This window comes from Gadus macrocephalus, chromosome 4, assembly GCF_031168955.1.
Source record: "Gadus macrocephalus chromosome 4, ASM3116895v1".
NCBI classification, from domain to species: domain Eukaryota; kingdom Metazoa; phylum Chordata; class Actinopteri; order Gadiformes; family Gadidae; genus Gadus; species Gadus macrocephalus.
In genome coordinates, this window is record NC_082385.1 from 11,047,767 (window position 1) to 11,058,601 (window position 10,835).

Genomic DNA, 10,835 nt, shown 5'->3' on the forward strand with positions numbered 1-10,835 from the left:
TATAGCTATCTGTTTTATGTATTGATAATTTCTCTCGATAGCGGTCGGCTCTAAAGCAAATGTTTCCTTGCACTGCGGCACGTGAATATAGGTTGCTTTCAATAACATGATTCTTATTTTTATGGGATTATACACTAATTAAATCATACTCATGAATGTTACAGTCCGTTTCTGCCAAGTCCATTCCAATAGTGCCACTAAATCCTATACACTGGGCCTTTAAACAAATATAATCTATTGACCACATGCATTGAATGAACAATTTACGTCATGCAGTATGATTGTATTTGAAGAAATATGAACCAGCATTTACAATACACTGAACGTCATCATGGTGCTACAACTTTCCTTTGTCAGGTGAAATAGTGCAAATAACATGTCTTTCAATTTAAGGGCTAATACTTTAAGATTTCTCATTGGGAAGAAGAACAAGGTAAGAGTTATTTCACCCAAGCCACACTGATCTGTATAAGAACAATTTGAGCATGTGAGATACATCAAAACATATCATCATCTTTGTCTGACAGTAAGCTGCCACCATGAGTACGGACGCAGAGATGGCCTATTATGGCAAGGCTGCAATTTACCTCCGTAAGCCAGAAAAGGAGAGGCTTGAGTCCCAGAGCGCGCCCTTTGATGCCAAGAGTGCTGCATATGTGACTGATGCTAAGGAGCTGTACGTCAAGTGTACCATCCTTAAGAAGGATGGTGGCAAAGTCACTGTTAAAGTCTTGGCTACAGAGGAGGTAGGCTGCAATTTATTTATTGCCATGCAGAATTCTTTTTGCAATTTCCAAATGTCACTTTTTTTTGTGCCATTTTTAGGAGAGGACCGTAAAAGAGGATGATGTCACACCCATGAATCCTCCCAAGTATGACAAAATTGAGGACATGGCCATGATGACCCATCTCAATGAAGCCGCTGTGTTGTATAACCTCAAAGAGCGTTATGCAGCATGGATGATCTACGTAAGATATTTTACCAACTAAATGAAGTAAGATAATACTTATCAAATATCACAGATCATATTAATGATCATCTCTGAATGATCTCCTTCAGACCTACTCCGGGCTGTTCTGTGCCACTGTAAACCCCTACAAGTGGCTCCCAGTGTACGATCAGGAGGTTGTCAATGCCTACAGAGGCAAGAAGCGTATGGAGGCTCCACCCCACATCTTCTCTGTCTCTGACAATGCAATCCAGAACATGCTTACTGGTATGTATAAGGAAATCTGGCAAAAATAAATGTAATGATGTGTGGTCGAAATGTCTGAAAAAATGTAATGTAACTTTAATTGATTTATTTTGCAGATCGACAGAATCAGTCTGTCTTGATCACGTAAGTTTATACCTGTTGATGTTTAGTTGGATGAATTAAATTTACAAGTACAAAATCTCACGAGGAATCAGACAATGTAAAAAAGTCGATATTACCTCCTTTTCCCACCCAGCGGAGAATCCGGTGCTGGAAAGACTGTGAACACCAAGCGTGTCATCCAGTACTTTGCTACCATCGCAGTGAGTAGTGACAAGAAGAAGGACCAAGCCCCTGGAAAGATTCAGGTATGCTTCAAAAAGCATAAAATCCGTACACTATATATAGAAAAAACACAAAGGATGTAGGATGCCCTGAGAAGTGAGTATCAATGCTGGAACTTTCCTCATAGGGGTCACTGGAGGACCAGATTATTGCTGCCAATCCCCTGCTGGAGGCCTACGGTAATGCCAAAACTGTGAGAAATGACAACTCATCTCGTTTCGTAAGTACAAATTTAGTATGTCAAACAAATGCAGTGACATACTTGATCTTTGACAAAAACTGAAAAGAGGCTTTTCTAAACAGGGTAAATTCATCAGAATCCATTTCGGTGCAACTGGTAAACTGGCCAGTGCTGACATTGAGACGTGTAAGTATCTTGTACCCAAATAACACTGAATTAACTCTCATCATGGGGGGAATAGGTTTTGATCTAGTAATGTGAATCAAAACTTTATGCTATTATTTTAAAACTTTGAAGATCTGCTCGAGAAGTCCCGAGTGACATTCCAGCTTCCCGATGAGAGAGGCTATCACATCTTCTACCAGATGATGACCAACCACAAACCTGAGATTGTTGGTGAGATGGTTTAGTAGTGAGAAATAAATGTTGCAGTAAAATGTATTGTTATATAGGGTTGCCTTTAACTTATCATTCAGGATTCTGAAGTAGAAAAATAACAATTAGAATCATCAAAGTGACCATTTTCTATTTTCTGCAGAAATGTCCCTAATCACCACCAACCCCTATGACTTCCCCATGTGCAGTCAGGGTCATATCACTGTGGCCAGCATTGATGACAAAGAAGAGCTGGATGCTACTGATGTGAGTCAATGTTTACAACTACCTTAGGTAGGTATTTTAATCGGCAGGGACTAACCGGGACCAGAAAATGTCTTGGGACTTTGGGCCGATCAAAAAACTAGGAGGACTTTAACTCAGCGTTACAGCCTGCGGAATCTACTCAGAATGGTTTCAGCCCGAGCTCAGTGCGCTCTGCTCTGTCCGCATACAGCAGAATCAGGAAATCTCTGTACATTACAAACCAAGGTAGAGTTAATAGAGACTCTTTGAATACTCTTTGAATTTAATTTCATATTATATACTTTATTTTCCTACAGGATGCTATTGATATTTTGGGTTTCAATGGTGAGGAGAAGATGGGCATCTACAAGTTCACTGGTGCTGTGCTTCACCACGGTAACATGAAGTTCAAGCAGAAGCAGCGTGAGGAGCAGGCTGAGCCTGACGGCAATGAGGGTGAGTTAAAAATGTTTTAAAACAACCACTGAAAATTTCCAAAGTCCAGGTTTGCTGTAATTAAATGTATTCACTATCTGTACGAATTTGTCATCATTCTTTCTTTCATATAAAAAATGCAGAGGCCGACAAAATCTCCTACCTGCTTGGTCTCAACTCTGCTGACATGCTCAAGGGTTTGTGCTACCCCAGAGTGAAGGTCGGAAATGAGTTTGTCACTAAGGGACAGACAGTACCTCAGGTATGGAAATACCAAGGAATACCTTTCAAAAAGTAATTGCAATAGTTGTAATTTGTATGTATATCTAATCTTCCACCACGCTCTAGGTATACAACTCAGTGAGTGCCCTGGGCAAGTCTATCTATGAGAGGATGTTCTTGTGGATGGTCATCCGTATCAACCAGATGCTGGACACCAAGCAAGCAAGATCATCCTATATTGGTGTGCTGGATATTGCTGGTTTTGAGATCTTTGATGTAAGATTGCATTTCTTATTATAACAATTTCCCCGGCTAAAAGCAGTGTCTACCTGGATTAACATTGGCTAAACTAATGTTCTCTATCAGTACAACAGCATGGAGCAGCTGTGCATCAACTTCACCAATGAGAAACTGCAACAGTTCTTCAACCACCACATGTTCGTCCTGGAGCAAGAGGAGTACAAGAAGGAGGGTATCATCTGGGAGTTCATTGACTTCGGCATGGACTTGGCTGCCTGCATTGAGCTTATTGAGAAGGTAAACAGCATTGTATAACTAAATATCACGATTGTAATACTGATTCAATCCCACCTTAACATAATGTTTCCTGATATTTCTTTATAAATAGCCAATGGGCATCTTCTCCATCCTTGAAGAGGAGTGCATGTTCCCCAAAGCCTCAGACACTTCCTTCAAGAACAAGTTGTATGAACAGCATCTTGGCAAAAACAAAGCATTTGAGAAGCCCAAGCCTGCAAAGGGCAAGGCTGACGCTGACTTCGCCATGGTGCATTATGCTGGTACCGTGGCCTACAGCGTCACTGGCTGGCTGGACAAGAACAAGGATCCCCTAAACGATTCTGTCATTCAGCTGTACCAAAAGTCCTCAAACAAACTGCTCCCTGTCCTGTACCCACCTGTAGTTGAAGGTACATATTCATACCATGTAACCATAGTTTATAACTGTTCATCCATTATATTGTAATACCCATTTATTTTGAAGCCATTTATTGCCTCTATTTTATAAACCAAAACGGGAAATTTTTTACTAATTAACAATACTCTAAAACAGAGGTCGGGGGTGCAAAGAAAGGAGGCAAAAAGAAGGGTGGCTCCATGCAGACTGTGTCTTCACAATTCAGGGTAAGGTTAAACAAGCAAATAAATGTAGAAATACATGTAATTTGATGCCATATTTCATATGTATTCTCTGAATTTGTTCTTTATCAGTTAATTTGTATATATTTCATATTTTATTCTGTTCTCTTTAGGAGAACTTGGGCAAACTGATGACCAACCTGAGGAGCACCCATCCTCACTTTGTGCGTTGTCTCATTCCCAATGAATCAAAAGTACCAGGTAATATTACTTCAAATAATCTCTACATTTGAGGTTGGTGTTTTAGTAGGATATAGCAAAATGAACGTCATATTTTAAAAGTAAAAAATCTATCACACTTCACAGGAATGATGGAGAACCACCTGGTTATCCACCAGCTGAGGTGTAACGGTGTGCTGGAGGGCATCAGAATCTGCAGAAAGGGCTTCCCCAGCAGAATCCTCTATGCTGACTTCAAGCAGAGGTATTAACTAATTGCTTTTTCAAGGACAACTTTGCAAATACCTTTGGACATTTAATGAATGTTAAAAACATTATAATGGTCTTCTTCAGGTACAAAGTACTGAATGCCAGTGTCATCCCTGACGGACAGTTTATTGACAACAAGAAGGCTTCTGAGAAACTGCTTGGGTCCATTGATGTGCCTCACGATGAGTACAAATTTGGACACACCAAGGTCTGTTTATTGTTGTCAAAAACTATTTTTATACTCCATTGTAAGTCACTAGCTGACAAAAGTCTTTTCTTACATTAAGGTGTTCTTCAAAGCTGGTCTTCTGGGTACTCTTGAGGAGATGCGAGATGAGAAGCTGGCTGCTCTTGTCGGAATGATTCAGTCTGCATGCAGAGGTTATGTCATGAGAAAGGAGTATGTGAAGATGACAGAGAGGAGGTATGTTTTTAGTCATAGGGCTCAAAACTCATAAAGCTTTTTAGCTGCCAAGTACAAGCCCAAAATAATGGTTTGTTTTATTCTATAGGGAAGCCATCTACACTATTCAGTACAACATCCGCTCATTCATGAATGTCAAACACTGGCCATGGATGAAGGTGTACTACAAGATCAAGCCGCTTCTGAAGAGTGCTGAAACTGAGAAGGAGCTTGCCAATATGAAGGATAACTATGAAAAGATGAAGACTGACCTGGCAGCTGCCCTGGCCAAGAAGAAGGAACTTGAGCAGAAGATGGTTTCTCTCCTGCAGGAGAAGAATGATCTTGCACTGCAAGTGGCCTCTGTAAGTAAAAATGTTTATTTATCTCAACATGTACACACAATGAGATACCTGTGATATGACATTTGATATGAATGATATGACTACACAATTTAAACAGGACGGAGAAAATTTGAATGATACTGAAGAGAGGTGTGAGGGACTCATCAAGAGTAAGATCCAGCTGGAGGCTAAACTCAAGGAGACAACCGAGAGACTCGAGGATGAAGAGGAAATGAATGCTGAGCTTACTGCCAAGAAGAGGAAACTGGAGGATGAGTGCTCTGAGCTCAAGAAGGACATTGATGACCTGGAGCTTACCTTGGCCAAAGTGGAGAAGGAAAAGCATGCCACTGAGAACAAGGTTTGTCCAGATTCTTTGAAAGGCGATCAAATAAAATAAAATACAAATAAGGATGTATTAAACATAATTTTGTTTTGTTTAGGTGAAGAACCTGACTGAGGAGATGGCCTCTCAGGATGAGAGTGTTGCGAAGTTGACAAAGGAGAAGAAAGCCCTCCAAGAGTCACATCAGCAGACTCTTGATGACCTGCAAGCAGAGGAAGACAAAGTCAACACTCTGACCAAGGCCAAGACCAAGCTTGAACAGCAAGTTGATGATGTGAGAAAAGCTCATGGAAACTTTCAATGAATATTAGCAATGGAGTTGAGTGAATATTCAATATTACATTTGATTGTTCTTAATTATTTTCAATTATTGACATCCAGCTTGAAGGTTCTCTGGAGCAAGAGAAGAAGCTCCGTATGGACCTTGAGAGATCCAAGAGAAAGCTTGAGGGTGATCTGAAATTGGCTCAGGAATCCATCATGGATCTTGAGAACGACAAACAGCAGTCTGACGAGAAACTCAAAAAGTAATGTCATCAAGCAAATCATGCTTTGTTTTTAAAGATTCATACGTTCATAAGTATATGATTTTTATGTTATTTACTTGTGTGTTATTGTTTCATTATCAGGAAGGACTTTGAGACCAGTCAGCTTCTAAGCAAGATTGAGGATGAGCAGTCCCTGGGTGCTCAGCTTCAGAAGAAGATCAAGGAGCTTCAGGTAAGACAATTTATATGACAATCCCACATCAATTAACCATAAATATGGTACATTTTTATAAGATATTATGTATTCCTTACTCATTAGGCACGTATTGAAGAGCTGGAGGAAGAGATTGAGGCTGAGCGTGCTGCTCGTGCCAAGGTTGAGAAGCAGAGAGCTGATCTCTCCAGGGAACTTGAAGAGATCAGTGAGAGGCTTGAGGAGGCTGGTGGAGCCACTTCTGCTCAGATTGAGATGAACAAGAAGCGGGAGGCTGAGTTCCAGAAGCTGCGTCGTGACCTTGAGGAGTCCACCCTGCAGCATGAAGCCACTGCTGCTGCTCTGCGTAAGAAGCAGGCTGACAGTGTAGCAGAGCTGGGAGAGCAGATTGACAACCTCCAGCGTGTCAAGCAGAAGCTTGAGAAGGAGAAGAGCGAGTACAAGATGGAGATTGATGACCTCTCCAGCAACATGGAAGCAGTTGCTAAGGCCAAGGTGAAGGATGTTTAAATACAATTAATGTTTGAAATACAAATACAATAAGTACAATTTCAATATATTTAATCAAATATAATCATACATCATATACAAATAATTATCACAAACCATTTATGCTGAAGACAAATTTAATCACCAGGGAAATCTGGAGAAGATATGCCGTACCCTTGAGGACCAGCTGAGTGAAATCAAGGCGAAGAGTGATGAGAATGCTCGCCAGATCAATGACATCAGTGCTCAGAGAGCAAGACTACTGACAGAAAATGGTACGTACTTCCTTCAGACTTCCTTTAGCATACAGAATAATTAAAAAAATACCCTATATATATGTATGAATAGCTCTCACCATAACCCAATACACCCCACGCACTATCCCCAAATATTGAAAATAAAGCCTGTTCAAGGATGTGGTATATCTGTGTTATTGACATATTTGCATGAATATGTATGTCATGACATAGGTGAGTTTGGCCGTCTGCTTGAAGAGAAAGAGGGTCTCGTCTCCCAGCTTACCAGAGGCAAGCAGGCCTTCACTCAGCAGATTGAGGATCTGAAGAGGCTAAATGAGGAGGAAGTCAAGGTATACATTTATTTCAAATCATCTGACTAAATTGATTCAATATTTTGCGGCAGGTTCAATCTAAATTGTTCCCCCTTTGCAGGCCAAGAATGCTCTTGCTCATGGGGTGCAATCAGCCCGCCATGACTGTGACCTTCTGAGGGAGCAGTTTGAGGAGGAACAGGAGGCCAAGGCTGAGCTGCAGCGCGGAATGTCCAAGGCCAACGGTGAGGTGGCTCAGTGGAGGAGCAAGTATGAAACTGATGCTATCCAGCGCACTGAGGAGCTTGAGGAGTCCAAGTGAGTCAAACATTAAATACTTTCGATAAAGAGCACATTATCTTTGATGAATGTCTACAAATGAAAACATGTGATACTTTAACAGGAAAAAGCTTGCCCAGCGCCTTCAAGAGGCTGAGGAACAGATTGAGGCTGTGAACTCAAAGTGTGCCTCTCTGGAGAAGACCAAACAGAGACTCCAGGGTGAGGTGGAGGACCTCATGGTTGATGTGGAGAGGGCCAACGGACTGGCTGCCAATCTTGACAAGAAGCAGAGGAACTTTGATAAGGTTTGCTGTCATTCATTGAAATGGCAGTTTAAACAGTATTATTCTATGATTTTTCTTCAAGTGATTAACATTTACCGCTTTATTAACAATATTGTGCAGGTTTTGGCTGACTGGAAGCAGAAATATGAGGAGGGTCAAGCAGAGCTTGAAGGAACTCAGAAAGAGGCTCGTTCTCTCAGCACTGAGCTTTTCAAGATGAAGAACTCCTATGAAGAAGCTCTGGATCAGCTGGAGACCCTGAAGCGCGAAAACAAGAACCTCCAACGTGAGTTCAACTGTTCATTTTGAAAGCAATGTTTCCAAGATTGCTACATACATAACTTTACTGAAATTTATGACAACAAACATATGTACCCCTCACAACAGAGGAGATTTCGGACCTGACTGAACAAATTGGTGAGACTGGAAAGAGCATCCATGAGCTGGAGAAATCCAAGAAGCAGGTGGAGACAGAGAAGAGTGAGATCCAGACAGCCCTAGAGGAAGCTGAGGTGATTATGATAAAAATATAAATAAATTGGGACAGACCATTGTTATTATGAAATTTAATATGTCATGAATATGCCAACATTGGTTTATAATTTAGGGTACTCTGGAGCATGAAGAGTCCAAGATTCTGCGTGTCCAGCTGGAGCTCAACCAGATTAAGGGTGAGGTTGACAGGAAGCTGGCTGAGAAGGATGAAGAGATGGAACAGATCAAGAGGAACAGCCTGAGGATCACTGACTCCATGCAGAGCACACTGGACTCTGAAGTCAGGAGCAGGAATGATGCCCTGAGAATCAAGAAGAAGATGGAGGGAGACCTGAATGAGATGGAGATCCAGCTGAGCCATGCCAACCGCCAGGCTGCTGAAGCTCAGAAGCAGCTGAGAAATGTTCAGGGACAACTGAAGGTATGACAGAAACTAATGCCCAGGACATAAAATATAAGGACATTGATATCCTTTTGTGACATCTTCCATGGTGTTTTCATGTTCATTTTAGGATGCCCAACTGCATCTTGATGATGCTGTCAGAGGAGGTGAAGACCTGAAGGAGCAGGCTGCCATGGTGGACCGTAGGAACGGTCTCATGGTGGCTGAAATTGAGGAGCTGAGGGCAGCTCTGGAACAGACAGAGAGAGGCCGCAAAGTGGCTGAGCAAGAGCTCATTGATGCCAGTGAGCGCGTTGGACTTCTGCACTCTCAGGTAAACAAATAAACATATTCTTCCAAGAAAGGCTCCCAAGTTTCCTAGAATATTTATATATTTATATTTATATATTTTTTTAGAACACAAGTCTTCTGAACACAAAGAAGAAGCTTGAAACTGACCTGGTCCAAGTCCAGGGTGAGGTGGACGACACCGTCCAGGAAGCCAGGAATGCTGAAGAGAAGGCCAAGAAGGCCATCACTGATGTAGGTTTGCTATTATTTGTTAATTCATTGATTTGGAAATTGCTTGAACTCTCGATTAATATTTTATGTTTTATATTAGGCTGCAATGATGGCTGAGGAGCTGAAAAAAGAGCAGGATACTAGCTCTCACCTGGAGAGGATGAAGAAGAACCTGGAGGTCACAGTGAAAGACCTGCAGCACCGCCTGGATGAAGCTGAGAACCTGGCCATGAAGGGTGGCAAGAAGCAGCTCCAGAAACTGGAGTCCAGAGTAAGATACTGGCAAACATGGATGTATTTACATTTCCAGCATAATAAGAGTATATTTATTGAACATTTTGATTTCTTAAGGTGCGTGAGTTGGAAACAGAGGTTGAGGGTGAACAGAGACGTGGAGTAGATGCTGTTAAGGGTGTCCGGAAATATGAGAGGAGAGTGAAGGAACTCACCTACCAGGTATGCCAGCTTACATTGAAAATAACATTTAAATCAATGAATATCAGAAAAGATTACATTCAAGAGTTTTGGGCGTAACCATTTTCATTACTTTAGACTGAAGAGGATAAGAAGAATGGTGCCAGACTCCAGGATCTTGTTGATAAGCTGCAGCTGAAGGTGAAGGCTTACAAGAGGCAGGCTGAGGAAGCGGTAAGTAGAAACGATGTAACAAAATCAGGTTGTTGCATCAATTTTGTACTTCTTATTTAAACAAAACATGAATGTTCCTACAGGAGGAGCAGGCCAACTCTTACCTGTCCAAGTGCAGGAAGGTTCAACATGAGCTGGAGGAGGCTGAGGAACGTGCTGACATCGCTGAGACTCAGGTCAACAAGCTGAGGTCTAAGAGCCGTGATGGTGGCAAGGTAAGTTCATCACTCTATTAGCCCATTGACTCAGAAAGAAATTAAATGCAAACAAAAATGTTGGTTGTTTAATGTCTTCCTTTTGTTTTCTTCCCCAGGGAAAGGAGGCAGCTGAATAAGATGTGATGCATCATTGTACAGTCATAAAGGCATGTCATAAAATATGACATCTTGTTCATAATAAATAATGAGCTGCAATAAAATATTATTACAAAGAAAAAAATGTGGTGGTAGTTTCACTAATTACTTTATTATTTTGAGTAACAATGGGCCATTCATCATCATTTCACCAACTTTTGAAGTAGTTTTTTGACTGAATCTGATCAGTCAATCTTACTACTATGCAAGTTAGGTGGGGGATGAGTATATCCACACCCTTCTATGTCTCCAATGGAGTGCGGCAGGGCGGAATTCTGTCCCCGCTACTATTCAATCTGTACATGGATCATCTATCTGAAGAGCTAAAGGAGTGTAGAACTGGCTGTTTGGTGGGGGATAACCTCATTAATCATATGCTATACGCTGATGATTTGGTGGTACTGTCTCCCTCCAGTGCTGGCCTGCAGCAGCTTCTTAGAATATGCTC

The 10,835-nt window shown here is 41.4% G+C and overlaps 1 protein-coding gene across 1 annotated transcript; it reads left to right on the forward strand.

The window, feature by feature from the left end:
• Positions 1-393: 393 nt before the first annotated feature.
• Positions 394-10,472, forward strand: LOC132455082 (myosin heavy chain, fast skeletal muscle-like). Its single transcript, XM_060048798.1, has 40 exons — positions 394-433; positions 528-746; positions 826-969; positions 1,061-1,217; positions 1,313-1,340; positions 1,453-1,564; positions 1,669-1,761; positions 1,845-1,908; positions 2,020-2,118; positions 2,261-2,364; positions 2,661-2,799; positions 2,922-3,040; positions 3,127-3,276; positions 3,367-3,537; positions 3,629-3,929; positions 4,073-4,143; positions 4,272-4,359; positions 4,465-4,582; positions 4,672-4,795; positions 4,875-5,011; positions 5,100-5,355; positions 5,453-5,695; positions 5,778-5,954; positions 6,062-6,207; positions 6,310-6,400; positions 6,488-6,877; positions 7,020-7,146; positions 7,342-7,460; positions 7,543-7,739; positions 7,825-8,008; positions 8,108-8,273; positions 8,375-8,499; positions 8,595-8,903; positions 8,995-9,198; positions 9,282-9,407; positions 9,487-9,657; positions 9,738-9,842; positions 9,939-10,034; positions 10,118-10,249; positions 10,348-10,472. The coding sequence occupies exons 2-40, from the start codon at positions 540-542 to the stop codon at positions 10,366-10,368; spliced, it is 5,811 nt and encodes a 1,936-aa protein (XP_059904781.1). The 5' UTR covers positions 394-433; positions 528-539; the 3' UTR covers positions 10,369-10,472.
• Positions 10,473-10,835: the final 363 nt, after the last annotated feature.

Bases quoted from the DNA above. Each gene is read 5' to 3' on its own strand.
- LOC132455082 (XM_060048798.1), top strand. From the start codon at position 540: ATGAGTACGGACGCAGAGATGGCCTATTATGGCAAGGCTGCAATTTAC. The intron at 5,012-5,099 runs GTATGTTTTTAG...TTTATTCTATAG, and splicing joins GTGAAGATGACAGAGAGGAG to GGAAGCCATCTACACTATTC. The intron at 5,955-6,061 runs GTGAGAAAAGCT...ATTGACATCCAG, and splicing joins TTGAACAGCAAGTTGATGAT to CTTGAAGGTTCTCTGGAGCA.